The sequence below is a fragment of the Bos javanicus genome, chromosome 27, assembly GCF_032452875.1.
Source record: "Bos javanicus breed banteng chromosome 27, ARS-OSU_banteng_1.0, whole genome shotgun sequence".
Lineage (NCBI taxonomy): Eukaryota > Metazoa > Chordata > Mammalia > Artiodactyla > Bovidae > Bos > Bos javanicus.
In genome coordinates, this window is record NC_083894.1 from 34,429,990 (window position 1) to 34,454,443 (window position 24,454).

Below are 24,454 nucleotides of genomic sequence, written 5' to 3' on the forward strand. Positions count from 1 at the left end.
TGAGATTTTAAAGAAAAACACTGTAAGTTGTACTTCATCAAATTTATTAAAAGAAACTTTTTCTTTCAGGCTCTTTTAAGAAAAATAAAATGCTAGAGTCTGAAATAGGAGAAAACATTTATAATTCATATATGTTCAAACATATATATGCACTATATATATCTGTGTATATCAAAAGCCGATTCAAAGGACTCTTATTCGATTACATCAAAAGATAAGAATTATTTCTAGTCTGACATGTGAGAAGCTTAGAAGTCACTACTTAGTATTTGCAACAAGTAAAAAGCTCTTATATCCATCAGAGAAGTGAGGTCACAGAGCAAATAACTGCCCTCCCCCCCCCCCCCGGCCAAAAAAAACTGGAAAAACCAACAGGAGAATGCAGAGAATCACAACTACTGGAGTAGTAACCCACAAGCTAAAACCTTTTGGGAACCAACATCTGGGTAGGAAAACCTGAATTGTAATTGACAAATTTCTGGAGGCTTAATGTGAACTCATAGTTTAAAACTCCTTGGGAACACAGTCATAGGAAGGCCCTCACACTTTACCTCCAGAAACTTGAACTGGTTGTCACAGTGAATACTGGAGAAAAGTCTTATGTTTCTGGCATAAGGAGAGGAAAAGGAAACATTTTGAAATAGAGCATTCTCTGCTTAAGAAAGGGAAAGAGAAGTTAAGGAAGCAATTCAATTCACCATTGCAACGAAAGGGATACAATACTTAGGAATAAATCTACCAAAAGAAACAAAAGACCCATATATAGAAAACAGTAAAACACTGGTGAAAGAAATCAAAGATGACACAAATAGATGGAGAAATATACCATGCTCATGGATTGGAAGAATCAATATAGTGAAAATGAGTATACTATCCAAAGCAATCTACAGATTCAGTGCAATCCCTATCAAGCTTCCAACAATATTTTTCAGAAAACTAGAACAAATAATTTCACAATTTGTATGGAAATACAAAAAAGCCTCAGCCATTAAAAAGAATACATTTGAATCAGCTCTAATGAGGTGGATGAAACTGGAACCGGTTATACAGAGTGAAGTAAGCCAGAAAGAAAAACACCAATACAGTATACTAACACATATATATGGAATTTAGAAAGATGGTAATGATAACCCTGTATGGGAGACAGCAAAAGAGACACAGATGTACAGAACAGTCTTTTGGACTCTGTGGTGGCGGGGAGGGGGGGCGGATGATTTGGGAGAATGGCATTGAAACATGTATAATATCATATAAGAAACAAATCGCCAGTCCAGGTTCGATGCAGGATACAGGAAGCTTGGGGCTGGTGCACTGGGATGACCCAGAGGGATGGTATGGGGAGGGAGTTGGGGGGAGTGGTTCAGGATTGGGAACATGTGTACACCCGTGGTGGATTCATGCTGATGTATGGCAAAACCAATACAATATTGTAAAGTAAAAAAAATTAAAAAAAAAAAACAAACACCTCAAATAGCCAAAGCAATCTTGAGAAAGAAGAATGAAATTGGAGGAATCAACCTGCCTGACTTCAGACTATACTACAAAGCAACAGTCATCAAGACAGTATGGTGCTGGCACAAAGACAGAAATATAGATCAATGGAACAAAATAGAAAGCCCAGAGATAAATCCACGCAGCTATGGACACCTTATGTTTGACAAAGGAGGTAAGAATATACAATGGAGAAAAGATAATCTTTTAACAAGTGGTGCTGGGAAAACTGGTTAACCACTTGTAAAAGAATGAAACTAGAACATTTTCTAACACCATACACAAAAATAAACTCAAAATGGATTAAAGATCTCAATGTAAGACCAGAAACTATAAAACTCCTAGAGGAAAAAATAGGCAGAACACTCTATGACATAAATCACAGCAGGATCCTCTATGACCCACTTCCCAGAATATTGAAAATAAAAGCAAAAATAAACAAATGGGACCTAATTAAACTTAAAAGCTTTTGAACAACGAAGGAAACAATAAGCAAGGTGAAAAGACAGCCTTCAGAATGGGAGAAAATAATAGCAAATGAAGCAACTGACAAAGAAGTAATCTAAAAAATATATAAGCAGCTCATGCAGCTCCACATCAGAAAAATAAATGATCCAATAAAAAAATGGGCCAAAGAACTAAACAGACATTTCTCCAAAGAAGATGTGCAGATGGCTAACAGACACATGAAAAGATGCTCAACATCATTTATTATCAGAAAAATGCAAATCAAAACCACAATGAGGTACCATCTCACGCTGGTCAGAATGACTGCTATCAAAAAGTCTACAAGCAATAAATGCTGAAGGAGGGTGCAGAGAAAAGGAAACCCTCTTACACTGTTGGTGGGAATGCAAACTAGTACAACCACTATGGAGAACAGAGTGGAGATTCCTTGAAAAATTGGAAATAGAACTGCCATATGACCCAGCAATCCCACTGCTGGGCATACAAACCAACAAAACCAGAATTGAAAGAGACACATGTACCCCGATGTTCATTGCAGCACTGTTTACAATAGCTAGGACATGGAAGCAACCTATATGTCCATCAGCAGATGAATGGATGAGAAAGCTGTGGTACATATACACAATGGAATACTACTCAGCTGTTAAAAAGAATGCATTTAATCAGTTCTAATGAGGTGGATGAAACTGGAGCCTATTGTACAGAGTGAAGTAAGTCAGAAAGAAAAACACCAATACAGTATATTAATGTATATATATGGAATTTAGAAAGATGGTAATGATGTCCCTATATGCAAGATAGCAAAAGAGACACAGAGATAAAGAACAGAGACTCTGTGGGAGAAGTCGAGGGTGGGATGATTTGAGAGAATAGCATTGAAACATGTATATTACCATATGTAAAATAGATTGCCAGTCCAGGTCTGATGCATGAGACAGGGTGCTCAGGGCTGGTGCACTGGAACAACTCTGAGGGATGGGATGGGAGGGAGGTGGGTTCAGGATGGGGGACACATGTACAGCTATGGCTGATTCATGTCAATGTATGGCAAAACACACTAGAATATTGTAATTAGCCTCCAATTAAAATAAATAAATTAATTAAAAAAAAAAGTCTGCCCTTGAAAATACAGTTGTGTTGAAGAAGACAAACCCCCCAAACTAAGAATAACCAAACCTTTGATTCAAAGAGACAGTAAGGGGAGGAAAAAAAAAGCTAAGAAAGGTATATTTAAACTGTCAGTACAGGATTACATGAGTCAATATATGAAATAAATAACCTTTTAAAAATATAGTATTGTTGCCTGTGGTGAAGCTGTTTGTTGAAAATACCAACTAAAATGCCAGTAAGGAAAAAGACGGGAAACTCAGCAGGAAACTCAAACTTCTAATGTTGGTAAATTGCAGAGTTTAGAACAAACTTGTTACTGAAATAACTGGAAAAATTGATCTAAGACACTGAATCTTATAAAATGCAAATGTGTATGGGGCCAGCTCCCAGTGAAATCAGAGGTCTGGATAGACCAGCCTGGCTTCTGGACCACTTTTGAGGGGACAGAGGTTTGAGGTTTTGTTTGACGACTTCACATCAGAGACATTCCATATGTAAACATTTATTATGAAAGCGATAATATAAGAAAATGATAGTTAACAAGATACAGAATAACTATTTCCTGTAAGGTATTAATGTTGTTCAAATTGTATTGAATGTAGTGAAATGACACATTTCTTTTACAAACTACTGAATGAGATGTTGATTTCAGTAAGTCTCAGATAAAGAAAGGAATTACTGAAGCTGTGGGTTTTAGGACATGCTTAGACTTTGTAAATAAATTCTGTATTGCACTTTTGTAAGATTGTACCTGGTCATACATGATTGAGTAACAAAGCATTTGTTTACAGACATGTACTCATCCAGACTGCTGTGATGCTAGATTATGTAGGAAGAAAAAAAATAAAGTATGTGGTTCGGGAGCATGCTGTACAACAAGTTGCCAGGTAGGAGGCAAACTGTGTTTTATAATATCTAAGTATTACATTTCTTGAGATACTTGTTTTAAGGAGATGGAAAACATGTCAATATTATATTTAGTCCTTCCTATCGTATTTTGTCCAAGCAGTATTGGAGCCCTGTCAGCCTTCAGTCTACTCTGTAATCTATTATATCTAGGACTCTCCTGTACATAATGCCTGACTTTTTTCTTTTCTGATTTGACTTTCCATTTGTTTACCTCATTACAAATCCTTCTTGTACCCATTGGGGTTTCTCTGTGATCAACATACATCTTGGACAATCTTATTAAGTTCTTATTTTCTATCATTCTACTTCACATGAGTGCAGGAGGTTAGTTTTTTTATTGGCTGACTTCTCTTTACTGTATTCTGGTAAAAACCCCTGTTCCTTCAGAATTTATTCAGATACTGTTACAACCATTTGATTCCATTCCTTAAAAAAAAAAAAAGCATTTAGTGAATCCCTGAAAATTGCCCAGCACCCAGAACAATCCACTGGCATCCCTAGGAGTAAGAAATAAACTCATGAACAGGGTAAATGGCATGCATTCTTAAGATTGGAGGAGGAACATGATCTTATCTTTAAAAAAAATTTCCCCCAGGTTTATTGATATAATCAACATGTAACATTATTTAAGGTATACAATGTAACAAATTGCTGTAAGTTTGAATTGTGAAATGATGAGCACAATAAGGTTAGTTAACACATCCTCCACTTCACATACTGAGAACACTTAGGATTCACAGTTTTAACAACTTTCAAGTAGATAATAACATTATTGTTAACTATAGTCGCCATGCAGTACATTAGATCCTTAGACTTTTTTTTTTTTTTTCATTTTATAGCTGATAATTTGTATCCTTAACTTACATCTTCCCACTTTCCTTATCCCACATCCTCTGGCGACCGCCAATCTGAGGATTTTGGCTTTTTAACATTTCGCATGTGAGGTCATACGGTCTTTGTCTTTCTCTTGTCTGACTTATTTCACTTAGCACAATGTTTAACATTTCGCATGTGAGGTCACACGGTCTTTGTCTTTCTCCTGTCTGACTTATTTCACTTAGCACAATGCCCTCAAGGTCCCTACTTGTTGCTGCAAATGGCAAGATTTCCGTATTTTTCTTTTTATGGCTGAATACTATTCCACTCCACTTCTTTGAATACATTCATCTATTGCTCAGCACTCAGGTCCTCGCCATATCTTGGCTGTGGTGAGTAATGCTGCAATGAATACGGGGGTATACCTATCTCTTCAAGACACTGGTATTGTATCCTTCAGATACATACCCTGGGTCAAAGTAGTTCTATGTTTACTTTTTGAGAAACCTCCATACAGTTTCTCATAGTGAGTGTAACAATTTATATTCCCACCAACAGGGTGCCAGGGTTCCCTTTTCTCCACATCCTCGTAGCTTCAGTCATGTCCGACTCTGTGTAACCCCATGGATGGCAGCCCACCAGGCTCCACCGTCCCTGGGATTCTCCAGGCAAGAATACTGGAGTGGGTTGCCATTTCCTTCTCCATCATCCTCGTAAACACTTGCTATTTGTTGTCTTTTTGATGATAGCCATTTTGACAGATGTGAGGTGATATCTTATTGTGAAATTTTATTTGCATTTCCCCGATTAGTGATGCTGAGCATTTTTACCTCTGCCTGTTGGCCATCTATATGTCTTCTTTGAAAATATGCCTATTCAGGCTCTCTGTCCATTTTAAAATCAAGTTTTTTGCTTGCTTGTTTTTTTTTTTTAATATTGAGTCATATGAGTCTATTATATATTTTGGATATTAACCCCTTAACAGATGTGTGTGTGTGTGTGTGTGTTAAGTTACTTCATTTGTGTCTGACTCTTTGTAGCTCTGCAGACTGTAGCCCACCAGTTGATAGGATTTTCCTGGTGCTCTGGTGATTAAGAATCCACCTGCCAATGCAGGGGACACGGGTTTGATCCCTGGTCTGGTAACTAAGATCCCACATGCTGCAGGGCAGCTAAGCCCATGTGCCACAACTCGAGAGCTCTCACGCTGTAACTATGGGAGCCCCCATGCTCTAGAGCCCATGTGCTACAATAAGAGAAGCCACCACAATGAGAAGCCATTGCACCCCAACTTGAGTGCAGCCCCTGCTTGGCATAACTAGAGAAAGCCCATGTACAACAACAAAGACCCAGGGCAGCTGAAAATACATACATTAATTAATTTTAAAATGCCTTATAAAAGAGAAGGCAGAGTCAAATGCAAGGATTAGAGAGAAGGAAAGGTGGAGAAAAATAAATAGGACTGAAAACACAGTAATTTCTTAACCAGTATCAAAGAAAAATTGGTTCCAGTTAAATGTTACAGCTGAACATCACTTTACTTTACTCATATCCCTAAAAGTAATGTATAGCAATGAAGAACAGAAAAAATAACAACAAAAATATACAGATGAAAGGTCAGTGAACTTTGGATGAAATGGAAGAGTGGTACTATGAGCTGATATGCATTTACGGTGTGTTTGCAGCTTGAAATTGTTCATTCACTCGTTAATTTAGAAAATAGTTTACTCCACACTGTCTTTTGGTGGGTATTGTAGGGAAGAAATCTTCATACAAACAAACATTAAAGATACAGCTTTGTATAATGATAAATGATTTAAAAATAAAGTAAGCTAATAGAATAGACTGACTGAGAGTGTATTTTAGCCAAGCTAAACAGAAAATGTCACTCTAGGGAGTGACATTTGAGTTAATACATAAATGACAGAAGCTACTCCACGCCCAAGGCCAGGGGCGGCGGCCGGGAGGACCAACCCCACATCCAAGGATCTGTGGCTGCGCAGGTGCAGGAGGGCCTAGAGGAGCTATCCCACATTGAAGGCCAGGAAGGGCGGTGGTGAAGAGATACCCCTCATCCAAGGTAAGGAGCAGTGGCTGCGCTTTGCTAGAGCAGCCGTGAAGAGATACCCCACGCCCAAGGTAAGAGAAGCCCACGTAAGATGGTAGGTGTTGCAAAAGGGCATCAGAGGGCAGACACACTGAAACCGTACTCACAGAAAACTAGTCAATCTAATCACACTAGGACCACAGCCTTGTCTAAGTCAAGGAAACTAAGCCATGCCCGTGGGGCAACCCAAGACGGGCGGGTCATGGTGGAGAGATCTGACAGAATGTGGTCCACTGGAGAAGGAAATGGCAAACCACTTAAGTATTCTTGCCTTGAGAACCCCATGAACAGTATGAAAAGGCAAAATGATAGGATACTGAAAGAGGAACTCCCCAGGTCAGTAGGGGCCCAATATGCTACTGGAGATTAGTGTAGAAATAACTCCAGAAAGAATGAAGGGATGGAGCCAAAGCAAAAACAATACCCAGGTGTGGATGTGACTGGTGATAGAAGCAAGGTCTGATGCTGTAAAGAGCAACATTGCATAGGAACCTGGAATGTCAGGTCCATGAATCAAGGCAAATTGGAAGTGGTCAAACAGATGGCAAGAGTGAATGTCGACATTCTAGGAATCAGTGAACTAAAATGGACTGGAATGGGTGAATTTAACTCAGATGACCATTATATCTACTACTGCTGGCAGGAATCCCTCAGAAGAAATGGAGTAGCCATCATGGTCAACAAAAGAGTCCATAATGCAGTTTTTGGATGCAATCTCAAAAACGACAGAATGATCTCTGTTCGTTTCCAAGGCAAACCATTCAATATCACAGTAATCCAAGTCTATGCCCCAACCAGTAACACTGAAGAAGCAGAAGTTGAACGGTTCTATGAAGAACTACAAGCCCTTTTAGAACTAATACCCCCAAAAGATGTCCTTTTTATTATAGGGGACTGGAATGCAAAAGTAGGAAGTCAAGAAACACCTGGAGTAACAGGAAAATTTGGCCTTGGAATACACAATGAAGCAGGGCAAAGACTAATAGACTTTTTCCAAGAAAATGCACTGGTCATAGCAAACACCCTCTTCCAACAACACAAGAGAAGACTGTACACATGGACATCACCAGATGGTCAACACTGAAATCAGACTGATTATATTCTTTGCAGCCAAAGATGGAGAGCTCTATACAGTCAACAAAAACAAGACCAGGAGCTGACTGTGGCTCAGGTCATGAACTCCTTATTACCAAATTCAGACTTAAATTGAAGAAAGTAGGGAAAACCACTAGACCATTCAGGCATGACCTAAATCAAACCCCTTATGATTATACAGTGGAAGTGAGAAATAGATTTAAGGGCCTAGATCTGATAGATAGAGTGCCTGATGAACTATGGTCTGAGGTTCATGACATTGTACAGGAGACAGGGATCAAGACCATCCCCATGGAAAAGAAATGCAAAAAAGCAAAATGGCTGTCTGGGGAGGCCTTACAAATAGCTGTGAAAAAAAGAGAAGCAAAAAGCAAAGGAGAAAAGGAAAGATATAAGCATCTGAATGCAGAGTTCCAAAGAATAGCAAGGAGAGATAAGAAAGCCTTCCTCATTGATCAATGCAAAGAAATAGAGGAAAACAACAGAATGGGAAAGACTAGAGATCTCTTCAAGAAAATTAGAGATACCAAGGGGACATTTCATGCAAAGATGGTCTCGATAAAGGACAGAAATGGTATGGACCTAACAGAAGCAGAAGATATTAAGAAGAGATGGCAAGAATACACAGAAGAACTGTACAAAAAAGATCTTTATGACCCAGAGAATCACGATGGTGTGATCACTGACCTAGAGCCAGACATCCTGGAATGTGAAGTCAAGTGGGCCTTAGAAAGCATCACTACGAACAAAGCTAGTGGAGGTGATGGAATTCCAGTTGAGCTATTTCAAATCCTGAAGGATGATGCTGTGGAAGTGCTGCACTCAATATGACAGCAAATTTGGAAAACTCAGCAGTGGCCACAGGACTGGAAAAGGTCAGTTTTCATTCCAATCCCAAAGAAAGGCAATGCCAAAGAATGCTCAAACTACTGCACAATTGCACTCATCTCACACGCTAGTAAAGTAATGCTCGAAATTCTCCAAGCCAGGCTTCAGCAATACGTGAACCGTGAACTTCCTGATGTTCAAGCTGGTTTTAGAAAAGGCAGAGGAACCAGAGATCAAATTGCCAACATCATCTGGATCATGGAAAAAGCAAGAGAGTTCCAGAAAAACATCTATTTCTGTTTTATTGACTATGCCAAAGCCTTTGACTGTGTGGATCACAATAAACTGTGGAAAATTCTGAAAGAGATGGGAATACCAGACCACCTGATCTGCCTCTTGAGAAATCTGTATGCAGGTCAGGAAGCAACAGTTAGAACTGGACACAGAACAACAGACTGGTTCCAAATAGGAAAAGGAGTCCGTCAAGGCTATATATTATCACCCTGCTTATTTAACTTATATGCAGAGTACATCATGAGAAACACTGGACTGGAAGAAACACAAGCTGAAATCAAGATTGCCGGGAGAAATATCAATAACCTCAGATATGCAGATGACACCACCCTTATGGCAGAAAGTGAAGAGGAACTAAAAAGCCTCCTGATGAAAGTGAAAGAGGAGAGTGAAAAAGTTGGCTTAAAACTCAACATTCAGAAAACGAAGATCATGGCATCTGGTCCCATTACTTCATGGGAAATAGATGGGGAAACAGTGGAAACAGTGTCAGACTTTATTTTTTGGGGCTCCAAAATCACTGCAGATGGTGACTGCAGCCATGAAATTAAAAGACGCTTACTCCTTGGAAGGAAAGTTATGACCAACCTAGTTAGCATATTCAAAAACAGAGACATGACTTTGCCAACAAAGGTTCTTCTAGTCAAGGCTATGGTTTTTCCTGTGGTCATGTATGGATGTGAGAATTGGACTGTGAAGAAGGCTGAGCGCTGAAGAATTGATGCTTTTGAACTGTGGTCTTGAGAATCCCTTGGACTGCAAGGAGATCCTACCAGTCCATTCTGAAGGAGATCAGCCCTGGAATTTCTTTGGAGGGAATAATGCTGAAGCTGAAACTCCAATACTTTAGCCACCTCATGCAAAGAGTTGACTCATTGGAAAAGACTCTGATGCTGGGAGGGATTGGGGACAGGAGGAGAAGGGGACGACAGAGGATGAGATGGCTGGATGGAATCACTGACTCGATGGATGTGAGTCTGAGTGAACTCCGGGAGTTGGTGATGGACAGGGATGCCTGGCGTGCTGCGATTCATGGGGTCGGGAAGAGTTGGACACGACTGAGAGACTGAACTGAACTGATAAATGACAAAGAGAAGAATTTGTGTAAAAGATTCAAGAAAAAGAAACAATAGAAAGATCTAGAACCGGGAATTCAATAAAGGAATAAAAGTCATCTGTTATACTCTTCAAGTTTAATGATGGATAAGAAAAGAGTGTATTGGTCCTTGTTAATGTGTTTCTCCAGAATTTTTAAGGCATGTTTTTCTGCTCAGTGCCTTTGATTAAAAAACAAAGGTCTAATTAATATTTATTTCCAAAATATGGATTCTTTGTTAGAAACACCGATTCAAATAATAATTATTTAACAAGACTGTTATATGTGTTTCTAAAATGTGGTTGACAAGTCAGATATTTTGTAAACTATCTCGTGTTGTAAAGGCAATGAAACAAATCTCTGGTAAATCACTTTGTACAAATTAAGAATTCATTGAAATATGACTATTTATCACTCGATTTGCTATAGCAGTGTGGTAGGAGATGGCACATTGGACTGAGTCCATGGGACAATCTCAATCTGCGTGGCCATGGTTTTCTGCTCAGTTCTAGTGACAGATTGACTTCAGCTGCCATGTTTCATGTATTATTTCCAGGGAAAACCTTCCTGACAGAAAAAGTACATACACTTTTTGATAAAGCTTTGGTCACCTTAGTAATGTACCAACTATCTTTATTTGTTTTGCTTTTGTCTATCTAGCCTCCCAAACCTTAATGAAGCATTAGCTTATAAGTTTTGCCTCAAGTCCTGTTTTGTGGAGGGCCCCTACTAAGACAGAAGGGGTCAGAGATGTAGGCGAGGGCCAGGTTTTATAGGGTCATGGTATGTTACTTATCTATCATTGCTTAACAAGTTAGCCCCAAACTTAAGTTATCCTCACAGTTTCTATGGGTCAGGAATCTGGATGAAGCTTTCTTAGGGCTGGCTCAGGGTCTCCCACAACTATGCTGAGAATAGCAAGGATATAGAAAACATTTACCACACAATCAAGCAACTGGACTAAATTGACACCTACTGAACACTCCACCCAGCAACAGCAGAATATGCATTATTTATAATACTACATGTCTTTGAGGATGGACATGCTAGGCTATAAAACCAGTCTCAGTATACTTCAAAAGGCTGCTGCTGCTGCTGCTAAGTCACGTCAGTCATGTCTGACTCTGTGTGACCCCATAGATGGCAGCCCACCTGGCTCCCCCGTCCCTGGGATTCTCCAGGCAAGAACACTGGAGTGGGTTGCCATTTCCTTCTCCAACGCATGAAAGTGAAAAGTGAAAGTGAAGTCGCTCAGTCATGTCCGACTCTTAGCGACCCCATGGACTGCAGCCTACTGGCTCCTCCATCCATAGGATTTTCCAGGCAAGAGTACTGGAGTGGGATGCCATTGCCTTCTCTGTCTGGAATCATACAAAGATTGCCCTCTGATGACAGCAAAATTAAATTAGAAATCAACAAATGAAGGGAATTTAATAAATCCACAAATACTGGAAACTAAAAAACACACATCAATAATCACTGTGTCAAAGAAAAAATAGTATTAAAACATTAGGCATTTTGAACTGAATAAAAAGCAACATATCAAGAGGTGTACAGCTAAAGCAGTACTTAGAGGGAAAATTTTAGCTTTAAATACTTAAATATATTGAAATATGTAAATATTTAAAGAAACTATTCTATAAGGTTGTATTTTATAAATGTACAAAAAAGAGAGAATTAAATCCAGAGTCAGCATCATGAAAGAAATAATCATGGTTGAGAGGAAATCACTGAAACCAAAGTTGCTTCTTTCAAAAGGAATCAGCAAAAATGGACAAACCTTTATTTAGACCATTAAAAAAAAAGAGAGGTAACATATCACCAAAATTAGAAATGAAAGAGGAGAATCCATACTGCTCTTACATGATTTAAGATAATTATAAGAAAATATACTAAACTAGTATATCCAAGCAAATTAGACAATTTATGTGAAATGGAAAAATTCCTAAGATGCAAATTACCAAAACTGAGTTAAGAAGAGATAGAAATTCTGAATAAGCAAGTGTAAAACTGAATTAGGAACTTAAAATCTTTCCACAAAGTAAAGCCCAGATCCAGATATCTTCACTGGTGAATATTATCAAACATTTAAAGAAGAAATAATAATGTTTGATAACATTGTGTATTGGTGTATGATGTATTGTGTATTGTATGGTGTATTGTGTGGTATACAATACACCACAATCTCTCCTGGAATATGTAAGAGAGAGGAATACTTTAAAACTCATTCTAGATGATGGTGTTACCCTGACACCAATGCCAGATGAAGGCCTCACAAGAAAACTACAGATTAATATTTCTCATGAATACTGATGCAAAAATCCTTTTCAAATTACAAACAGAATCCAGGATCTTGTGAAAAGAATGCCACCATGGCCAAGAGGGATTTATTTCAGTAGTGCACATTGATTTAATTAATGTAGTACACCACATTATTTAAATAAAGGAAAATAAAATAATGATCATTTCAAAATATGCAGAAAAACGACGTAGCAATATAACTAATGGAGCATGCTATGTATAGGACAGAGAACTGTACTAAATGCACTGTAGCGACCTGAATGGGAAGGAATTCTGAAAGGGAGAGGATATATGTTTGGCTCTTGAGAATCCCTTGGACTGCAAGGGGATCAAACCAGTCAGTCCAAAGGAAATCAATCCTGAATATTCATTGGAAGGACTGTTGCTGAAGCTCCAATATTTGGCCACCTAATACAAAGAGCTGACTCATTAGAGAAGACCCTGATGCTGGGAAAGACTGAAGGCAGGAGAAGGCGATGACAGAGGATGAGATGGTTGGCTGTCATCACTGACTTGATGGACATGAGTTTGAGCAAGCCCTGGGAGATGCTGAAGGACAAGGAAGCCCGGCGTGCTGCAGTCCATGGGGTTGCAAAGAGACGGACATGATCAAGCGACTGAACAACGACAACAAATACCTATGGCTGATTCATTATGCTGTGCAGTAGAAACAAAATGCAACATTGTAAAACAACTGTGCTCCAGTAAAAATTAATTAAAAATAGAAAATGTAATAACCACTCATTTATAAAATTGTCTTCAAGTTATAAATAGGAAGGAACTTAACCTGACACAGAGCATCTGTGAAATACCTACAGCTAACATCATACTAATATAAAAATTCTGAGTCCTTTCCCCCTAAAATCAAACAAAAAGCAAGAATACAGACTTCCATTACCTCTATTAAATGCTGTACTAGAGACTCCAGACAGTGTAGTCAGGTAAGAAAAAAGAAATAAAAGACATTCAATTTGGAAGGGAAGAAGCACAACTCTCTTTCTCTCTTTGCAGATAACATGATCTTGCATATATATAATAATCCTAAGGAATCCATCAAAAATACCCTTTAAAACAATTAAATGAGTTTATAAAAAATCATGAGATACACAGTCACAGTATAAAAATTAATTGAATTTCTATGTAATTGCAATGAACAATCTGAAAATGAAATTAAAATCCCATTCACAGTAGCATAAAAATACTTAGGAATATTCCTTTTTTTTTAAAGCAGAGTCTTTTTAAACATTTTATTTATTTATTTGGCTGTGATGGGTTCTAGTTGCAGCACACAGGATCTTCACTCTTCTGTTAAGGCACCCAGACTTTCTAGTTACTCTTTGGCATGTGGGATCTTAGTTTCCTTACCAGGGATTGAAGCCTCATCCCCTGCATTTCAAGGCACATCCTTAACCACTGGACTGCCAGGGAAGTCCCAGAAATACTCTTAACAAAAGAAATGCAAAAGAAATACACTTAAAACATTTGTGAGAAAAAGAAAAAAAAATCTGAGTGATGGAATACTCCATATGAATGGATTGGAAGACTCAGAATTGTTATGATGACAATTCTGTCCTTTCTTAGAGGTCCCCAGTACTGTCTCTAGGTTTAACGAATCAGTAGAAAACTCAAAGGACTCAGCATATAGCATACTCATGACTATTGTTTTATTATTTATTTATTACAAAGGACACAGAGAAAAATCAGTTTTTCATCATGGATTTCCTTCTTCAATGTTTTCTAATTTTCAGTGTGCAGATCTTATATATCCTTAATTAGCATTATTCCTAAGCATTTTATTATTTTTGATGCTATTATAAATAGGATTTTTTTCTTAATTTCTTTTGTAGATCATTTTTACTGTAAAGAAACAATTGATTTTTGTTATGTTGGTTTTGTATCTTGCAACTTTACACAATTCATTTTTATTTAACCGTTTTATGTTTTTCTATATATAGGATGTTGTCATCTGCAAACAGAAATTGTTTGAATGTCATTTATTTCTCTTTCTTGACTCATTGCTCTGACTAGGACTTCCAGTACTAAGTGGAACAGGAGTAGTGAGAGAGGGAGTCCTTGGCTTGTTAGCTGTGGGGTTATCTTACGTGGCCCTTATTATGTTGAGGTGCATTCCTTCCTATAGCTAAGTTGATAGTTTTATTATCATGAAAATATATTAACTTTTGTCAGAGTTATTAACAAAGTTATATTAACTTTTTCTGCATCTATTGAGATGATCATGTTATTTAAATCCTTCATTCTGTTCATGTAGTATATTGCATTTATTGATTCATGTATGTTCAAGTGAACTTGGATCCCAGGGCTAAATTTCATTTGATGATGGCATATGAACATTTTAATGTGCCATTGAATTTGGTTTGCTAGTATTTTGTTGAGAATTTTTGCATCTGTTTTCATTGGCATGAAGTTTTTTTCCCCTTGAGATGTCTTTGCCTGACTTTGTTCTGAGAGTAATTCTGGTCTTGCAAAATGAGTTTGAAAATGTTTTCTTGCATTCAATTTTTTTTTAAAGAGATTAGGGAGGATTGGCCTTAATTTTTCTTTAACTGTTTGATAGAATTCAACGGAGAAACTGTCAGATCATCCCAGGCTTTTCTTTCTTGAGAGGTCTTTGATAACTAATTCAGTGTCTTTGCCCATTATAGGTTTGTTCAGATTTCCAACTTTTTCATGATTCAACCTTGGAAGGTTATTTCTAGGTTTCTCTTAGATTATAAAATTTGTTGGTATATAATTATAGTGTCTTATCATCTCTTGTATGTCTGTGATATCTGTTGTAATGCCTCCTCTTTCATTTATAATTTTATGAGTTGTCTCTTTTTTCCCCTGTTAGCCTAGCTAAAAATCTGCCAATTCTGTCTTCTCAAAAAGACCAGCTCTTAGTTTTCTTTGATGTATTTTTTAAATTGTTTTTCAAATCTCTATTTTACTTATTTCTGCTCTAATATGTAGTATTACCTTCTTTCTGCTAACTCTGAGCTTGATTGTTTGGAAAGGATGCTTGATCTGATTTCAGTCTTTTTAAATGTTTTAAGACTTGGCTTTGTCTTATGCTCTATCCTGGAGAATGTTCTACATGTACTTGAAGAGAATGTGTATTCTGGTGCTACTGGATGGAATGTTCTCTGTATGTTTGTTAGGCCCATTAGGTCTGTAATGTTGTTCAAATGTAGTGTTTTGCTATGGATTTTTCTGTTATGGATGATCTAGCCAATATTGAAAGTGTGGTAATGAAGTCACCTATTATTATTACTGTGTTTGTGACTTTCTTTCTTTAGTTCTGTTAATGTTTGCTTTGCATATTTAGGTATTCTAAGGTTGGGTGCATATGTATTTGTAATTGTTATATCCTCTTGATGAATTTATCTCTTTATCATTATATAATAACATTCTGTGTCTCTTGTGACAGTTTTTGACTTAAAGTCTATTTTATATGATATTAGTGTGCCCTCTGATATTTTATCTGATTTTATCTGATATTTCATCTGATATTAGTGTGCATCACTGACTCAATGGACATGAGTTTGCGTGAACTCCAGGAGCTGGTGATGGACAGGGAGGCCTGGCGTTCTCCGGTTCATGGGGTTGCAGAGAGTTGGACACGACTGAGTGACTGAACTGAACTGAAGTGTGCCCTCCCTGCTCTCTTTGCCATTTTCATGGACTACTTATTTCCATCCTTTCGCTTTTTGTGTATTTATATCCTGAAGGCTTAAATGAGTTTCTTGTAGGCAGCGTATAGTTGTCTTGTTTTTAGTTCATCTGTTTACTCTGTGTCTTTTGATTGTTGAATATAATTTATTTACTTTCAAACAGCAAAAGAGACACAGATGTATAGAACAGTCTTTTGGACTCTGTGGGAGAGGGCGAGGGTGGGATGATTTGGGAGAGTGGCATTGAAACATGTATATTATCATATGTGAAACGAATCACCAGTCCAGGTTTGATGCATGAGACAGGGTGCTCGGGGCTGGTGCACTGTGATGACCCAGAGGGATGGGATGGGGAGGGAGGAGGGAGGGGGGTTCAGGATGGGGAACACATGTACATCCGTGGTGGATTCATGTCAATGTATGGCAAAACCACTAGAATATTGTAAAGTAATTAGCCTCCAATGAAAAGAAATAAATTTATATTAAAAATGAATAAATAAAAGAAACGCACATAAAAAAAGTATTGTTTTAAAGGAAGGATTTGCTGTTGCCATAGTGTTGCTTTCTATACATTTTGTAGTTCTTTTGTCCCATTTTTCCTCTTTTACTGTCTTACTTTGTGATGATTTTTTGTGTGTGTGTGTGTGTGATGGTATGCTTTGTTTCATTTCTCTTTGTATTTTGTGTTTTGACTAACAGTATTTTCTTTGTGATTATCACAAGACTTATAAAAACATTTTATAGTGATAACAGGCTATTTAAGATAACAGCTTCAATTTCATATAAAATTCTACGCTTTTACTTCTTTCCTCCCACATCTCATGCTATTAATGCTGTTATAACATTTTTTGATAGAGTGCATCCTTGAACAAATTGTTGCAGTTCTAGTTATTTTTAATGCTTTTATTTTTTAACTTTTATATCAGAGTTATAAGTGATTAACATAGCACCACATTATGTATATAGGGCTTCCTAGGTATCTCAGTGGATAAAGAATCCGCTTGCAACACAGGAGATGCAGGAAACATAGGTCTGATCCCTGGGTCAGGAAGATCCCCCTGGAGGAGACCATAGCAACTGATTCCAATATTCTTGCTTGGAAAATCCCACGGACAGAGGAGCCTTGCAGGCCACAGTCCATGGGGGTCACAAAGAGTTGGACACACTGAAGCAACTGAGCATGTGGGCATATTATGTATAGTATTGGAGTATTTGAACTTTACTGAATACTTACTTTTGCCAACGGTTTTTATACTCTTACATGTTTTCATGAAGCTAACTGGCATCTTTTCATTTTGACTTAAAGAACTCTCTTCAGAGAGCATTGTGTATGTGAGAGAGAGAGAGAGAGAGAGAGAGAGAGTCTAGTGGCAATGAACTTCCTCAGCATTTGTTCTTCTGGTAAAGTTTTTCTCTCTTCTTCATTTGTAAAGGACAGCTTTACTAGATACAGTTTTCTTAGCTGGCAAATGTTTTTCTTTGAAATTACCGCCCCGCTCTTCGTGCTACGAGGCTTCTGTTCAGTAGTCTTACAGTCTTATGTGGCTTCCCTTTTGGTACATCTGTTTCCTTTTCTGTCAGTTTTCTGCCCTTTCTCTTTGCTCCTTTTGGGACTAACATATGCATACAGTGTTTATTTTGATGATGTTCCATAAATACCATAGAGTTTCTTTATTTTTTCTTCTTTGTTCTTCCAGCTGAATAATTTAAAATAATTGTCTATGAGTTCATTGTTTCTTCTGCTTGTTCAACTGTGCTCTTGCAGCTTTTGTGTGAAAATTATCAGTTCACTTTATTCTTAAGATCCAGAATTTATCTTGTTCCTTAAAAAAAAAAAAAAAATCTCTCTTTGTTTGATGTCTCATTTTGTCCTTGTATTATTTTCCAGATTTTATTTATTTGTCTATCTGTTCTCTCTTATAATTCATTGGACTAACGATGATTAATTTTTCTGTCAGGCAGTTTGTACATCTCCATTTTGGGGTGTCTTCCACAGAGATTTATTTTGTTTCTTTGGTGGTATCTTGTTTCCTTGATTCTTTATGTTCCTTGAAGTCTTGGCATTGCTGTCTTTGCATCTGAAGAAGTCGCCATCTCCTCCTGTGTTAACCAGCTGGCCTTGGGAGACAAGTCAGGCACCAGTCAGCCCAGCTAGAGTTCAGAGCGTCTCTCAGACCTTTCCTGTGGGTGTGTTTACTCCATTCCTCTCACTCCCTCACAGTGGGAAAGATTAGGATTGTATGCTTTCTCTCAGTCTTGCAAAGCCAGTATGAATGTGGAAAGCCTCCCATTTATTTTCCCCAAGGTAGTGCCTTGAAGTGTTCAAAGTTGCGCACCTTCTCTGAGTTAGGAGGTTCCGGCCAGCTGCTGACGTCCCTGTGCACCAAGTTGTTGGGGAATTCACGTGCGCCATCTGCTGGAGAGTGTGGGTGCTGGCTGTAGATGGGGTGTGTGGCATGCCTGAGCTGTGTGTCCTCAGGCGAGGCATCCTGTTGGCACGAGCCCGTGAGCCAGTTGTTAGGATGCTGGTTGTTGTGCGCCACACGCTGTTGCTGTGAGCTCCCATCCCTTTTCCCTATTCCTCGGTGTCTCCAGGGCCTTCCCTGGAGGCTCAGTGGTAAAGAATCTGCGTGCCAATGCAGGAGACCCGGCTTCGATCCCTGGGTTTGGAGGATCCCCTGGAGAAGGAAATGGCAGCTCAGTCCAGTATTCTTGCCTGGGAAATCAAGAAACCTGGGAAACAAGGTGTCTCCGGACTATTCAACGGTGCCAGTTCCCTCAGCGTTCTGGGTGGGGCAGGATAAAAGTGGGCCTCATGGCCAGTGTCTCACAAGGTTGGGGAAACCCAGCTCTCACATCACTTTCACTTTCCTCTGTTGGAGAAATCACAGGCCACCTTGGGTGAGAGGTGATGTGGATGAAGTGCAACTGTTCTTCTTACCCACTTCAGTGCATCAACTTGCAGATATTTTTACCCTCCAGGGGGCTGGAAATTTTTTTGGGGGGGATTCTGTGGCTCCCACAAAGGTGTTCTTATCCATGGTATATACAGTCTGAAAAATCACCTATTTCCCCACTCTACTGATACCTCTCTCCTCCTCTTTTTCATTATTGATCATAGTATAGTATTAATAATTCATATTAATGGTAACTTGAAAAATTAATCAAGTTGTTGAAGACAGCTAGTATAGTGATGTAGAGTCATTACTGTGCCCAAAGGGAATACATTTTCTGCCTCAGAAATCAGATTTACATGCCCACAGGGATACCTGAATAACTGCTGGTGAGACTGGGGCAGTGTTTATGATTCTAATTAGTCTCTGAGCCCAATTATGGAAAGGGATATAGCCCAGGCTATGATTTTTCTGATACAGTAATTTTTTTACTATGCAATTAAGACTGGTGTAATGGTCGGAAACAATAAATTTAACCCACTTATCCCTGGTTCAGTTATATAAAGGGACACACCCCTGTACCCAGATTATACATTTTATGTACAGACTGACAGTCTTGGCAAGAATAAAAATATATGTAGAACGACAAGAAAAATAAAATAAAAATATTTTAGGAGAAAATGATGTGAAACAAGGAGTCAGAAGGTTTAAAAAATTAAGGTTATTTGGGAATTAAGAGAGCCATGGAAAGAAAAATAAACCCACTTTAATGAAGGAAGCAAGTACAATGATAAATCTTGGTTCAAATAACTTTTGAGGAACTGGGTATTTAAATACTGAAAAAGAAGTTAGGTGAAATAAGCCCTTCTAATAAACCTATGTACTGTATGATTCCAACTATATGACATTCTGGAAAAGGAAAATTCTAGAGACAGTGAGAAGATCAGTAGTTGTCAGGCACGGAGGAAGAGATGAATAGGAAGAGCATGAAGGACGTTAGGGCACTGCAAGTGCTCACTTATCTCCACCTAGCATGTGAAACAGCAGGAAAGAGCTCTAATATACATGGAATTTGAGTGATTATGATGTGTCAGTGCAAGGTCGTCAACTGCAAAAAACGCATCATGTACTTGGTTGTGTGCAGCAGGGGTTATAAGGAAAATCTCTGTACTTTCTATGCAATAAAGTTTTAATGATAAAAGAAATTAGAAGAAAAGGAAGATTGCCAATTATACACATATGTAAAAAAAAATCTGCATTCTGAAAAAGCAAATAAAATACCTTCTCATTATATTTATATGTGTTTCTTTTAGAAACAATTTTAATTATTGGTTTTGATTTGAATGTTAACTCTGTAAGCTTAGGCAACACAAGTATTGTGTTTTGTCTTCCCACCCATCGCCTGGAGAACTTGTGTCAGATTTCCTGCAGGTAGTGGATACTTGTTGACAATAAGAGAAGTATCCAGAAACTCTCTTTGTGAGGTGTGGCAGTAAATGTTATATAAGCTGGGGCTTCAGTCCACGGATGGAGTCCCAGAGAATCGGACACGACTGAGTGACTGAACAACAACTAGGACCTTGAAGCTGGAAAGATTTTGACTTAGTTGTGTAAGATACTGATGATAGCCATGAGGGTATTGGGGCTTGGGCTGAATAAAAGGCTTTGCCGTGGTGGTATTTAGATATTTGTTTGCAAAAGTAGATATGCATAAAGGGTACCCTGAAGCTATGAGCTAATAGTAAGCACTGAAGAGATTAGAGATATATAATTGGGCAAGTCATTTTTTATAGTTGTTTTCAATGTGGTATCTAAAACAAACCTTCTCTTGTGTGTCCTTCAAACTTTTTTCTAAATGTTTATGAAGCATATTTATTGTTTTGTGAATGGTTGCTTATTTTCTGCTTATGGATGGCATATGGAGAAGCCGGAGGTTGCACGTGTTGCGTATATTCTTAGTGAGTTGAAAGTAATTTTTATAATCGTTCCTTACCTCTACTTTCTTACTTTTTAATAATTATTGTAGTCTCCTTACCGTTCAGTTTCTCATATCTCACACCATCAACACCCACTCCTTTATGCATAGTAAATTCAATCACCTAAATGTCTGTGCAGCACTTACACGGTTAACATGAAGACGGTTGGCTCATTGCTCTTAGCTACTGGGGTTAAAATGGGTGGAAATTTCAAGCCTGAAGAGAAAGAAAACTACTTGGGTATCATTGATGTATGCTTTTTTCTTATGTTTCTTTTTTTCTCCAGATAAAACCAGTTAATACACCTTGCAGAGAAGCAGCTGATGAATGTGACTTTGTAGAATTTTGTACTGGGAATGAATCAATGTGTGTGCCTGACACTTACGCACGTAATGGAGAGCCTTGCGCGTCGGGTGACGCCTTCTGTTATGACGGACGGTGTAGGTCTACTAACAAACACTGTAGCAGATTAATTGGAGAAGGTAACGACCACAGTTTTCCTTGTAGTTTCTAAATTCTGATTATCCCAAATGGTGTTATTTAATGCTATAAAAAATGTAAGTGTAATTTTAAAATAAGTGTATAGTATGTATGTATGTGCTGAGTTGCTTCGGTTGAGTCTGACTCTTTTTGCGACCCTGTGGACCATATGGATTGAAGGCAGGAGGAGAAGGGGACGACAGAGGATGAGATGGTTAGATGGCATTACCAACTCAATGGACATGAGTTTGGGTAAACTCTGGGAGTTGATGATGGACAGGGAGGCCTGGCATGCCGCACTGGTTCATGGGGTCGCAAAGAGTCGGGCACGACTGAGTGACTGAACTGAACTGAACTGATGGACCATAACCCACCAGGCTCCTCTTTGCATGGGATTCTCCAGGCAAGAATACTGCAGTGGGTTGTCGTGCCCTCTTCCAGGGGATCTTCCCAACCCAGGGATCGAGCCCATGTCTGTTAGATCTAGATGCATTGTGCAGGCAGGTTCTCTACCACCAGCGCCACCTGGGAAGCCCGTGCTATGTATAGGCCCAGTGTATATTAATGTTAAAGGAAGTAAAATTTTCTTGATTCTGAGAAAAAGCTTCAGCAGGAGGAAATGGCAACCCACTCCAGTATTCTGGCCAGAGAATCCCATGGACAGAGGAGCCTGGCGGGCTACAGTCCATGGGGTCACAGAGTCGGATATAACTGAAGCAACTTACACACTCACAATGTTTTCCACAGTGGCTCTGCCAATTTACATTCCTGCCGACAGTGTATGAGGATTCCTTTATTCACATTCTCTCCAGTATGTGTTATTCATGTTCTTTTTGATGATAGCCATTCTGACCAGGTGATATTGTTGTTTTATTTGCATTTCTCTCTTTGACATCTATTCATGCACTTGATGGCCATTCACATTTCCCTTTTGGGAAAATGTCTCTTCAGTACTTCTGTCCACTTGAATATTTATTAATCATTACTTTGTTATGTGGTGTCTGCAACAAAAGCAGAACAAGTTTATAGTCAATGACAAATGGTTCAGTTGAAGCAGATCATCGACTGTTAGGTCAGATACAGAAGAGAAACAGCTACCCAGCAAAAGCTGGCTGAAACACAGCTTTGGATCATATCATTTCTGATGCTTTATCTATTTTCTGTGATATATCAAATTATCCTTCAGAATCATACATGGTTCAGTTTTTTGATGGGTCGGTTCTAAAAACAAAAAATTCATGCTGATTTTCAGAGCTTGAACTGCTGTTTCCTCTGTCAACTGCATCAGTCACAGTTTGATCAGAGAAGCAGAACCCCTAGGAGATACATGGAATGTGGGACTTATGTAGAAGTTTGAGCTTATGATCCACCTCATCAGTTCATTGTTTGACTTCTACTTCAGCTGATTTTTATTTTTCCTCTAAATATTTTCCTAAAAATGTGAAGAGAAACTGCCAAATCACCATGCACTATATTAATACATTCAAGAGAGCAGAGCAACAACATGGTTCAAAATGATCTCTGGACACCAGCTGCAGGATGACTCTTCCAAGCTTTCATTAAAACAGTCATGAAAATTCTGTAAAAGACAAAATGCATAAAATGAAAAATGAAAAGAGGTAAACAAAATGATGACAATATCGGAATGAACTCTATTAAACCTTGAAGTACATGGAATAAGATTGATGAGAATCTTCCTGTTATGGAAGATTAACAAAATGATATGTTAAGTCTGTTAAAATATTCAAAGAGTACAATTTAACTGATCTAAGAAAGTGAAGAGGAACTAAAAAGCCTTTTGTTGAAAGTGAAAGAGGAGAGTGAAAATGTTGGCTTAAAACTCGACATTCAGAAAACGAAGATCATGGCATCTTGTCCCATCACTTCATGGCAAGTAGATGGGGAAACGGTGGAAACAGTGTCAGACTTTATTTTTCTGGGCTCCAGAATCACTGAAGATGGTGATTGTAGCCATGAAATTAAAAGACACTTTACTTACTCCTTGGAAGAAAAGTTATGACCAACCTAGATAGCATATTCAAAAGCAGAGACATTACTTTGCCAACTAAGGTCCATCTAGTCAAGGCTATGGTTTTTCCTGTGGTCATGTATGGATGTGAGAGTTGGACTGTGAAGAAGGCTGAGCACCAAAGAATTGATGCTTTTGAACTGTGGTGTTGGAGAAGACTCTTGAGAGTCCCTTGGACTGCAAGGAGATCCAACCAGTCCATTCTAAAGGAGACCAGCCCTGGGGTTTCTTTGGAAGGAATGATGCTAAAGCTGAAACTCCAGTACTTTGGCCACCTCATGCAAAGAGTTGACTCATTGGAAAAGACTCTGATGCTTGGAGGGATTGGGGGCAGGAGGAGAAGGGGGCGACAGAGGATGAGATGGCTGGATGGCATCACTGACTCGATGGACATGAGTCTGAGTGAACTCCGGGAGTTGGTGATGGACAGGGAGGCCTGGCGTGCTGCGATTCATGGGGTCACAAAGAGTCGGACACGACTGAGCGACTGAACTGAACTGAAGCAAATTTTATTTTTTTGCTTCATGAAGCAGACGATCTCCCCTCTCAGGAGTCCAGAGAACTATGAAACAAGGAAACAGGACTGTGAGCTTGCATAAAAGAAAGCAATCAGGGAATAAAGGAAAAGTATTTAGCTTCCACCAATTGACTGGAATTGCATATCAGACCTTATTTAGAACAAATAAATCATTACAGATTCTTGGCGGTTGGGTTTGGCTGGCTGGATATACTGTGTTTCTGGTCAAGGGGAGTATTTATAGGGCCGTGAAAGTTATCTATGTTTTGGTTTGCTGACCTGGCATCCCACCAGGAATGGCTCCATCTTGGGCCTAGAAATTTATTTCAATAAGTCCTAATATCCCCAGTAGCTCAAATATGGGTTTATTTG

At 38.6% G+C, this 24,454-nt stretch overlaps 1 protein-coding gene across 5 annotated transcripts in view; it reads left to right on the plus strand.

Moving 5' to 3' along the window:
• LOC133240015 (disintegrin and metalloproteinase domain-containing protein 5-like) overlaps nt 1-24,454 on the plus strand; it is a 113,481-nt gene that overhangs the window by 67,576 nt on the left and 21,451 nt on the right. For all 5 annotated transcript variants that reach the window (XM_061404529.1, XM_061404525.1, XM_061404526.1 and 2 more), the window contains 2 exons: nt 3,861-3,956; nt 21,343-21,538. In XM_061404529.1, coding sequence (XP_061260513.1) covers nt 3,861-3,956; nt 21,343-21,538 — 292 coding nt within the window. The remainder of the gene's footprint in view (nt 1-3,860; nt 3,957-21,342; nt 21,539-24,454) is intronic.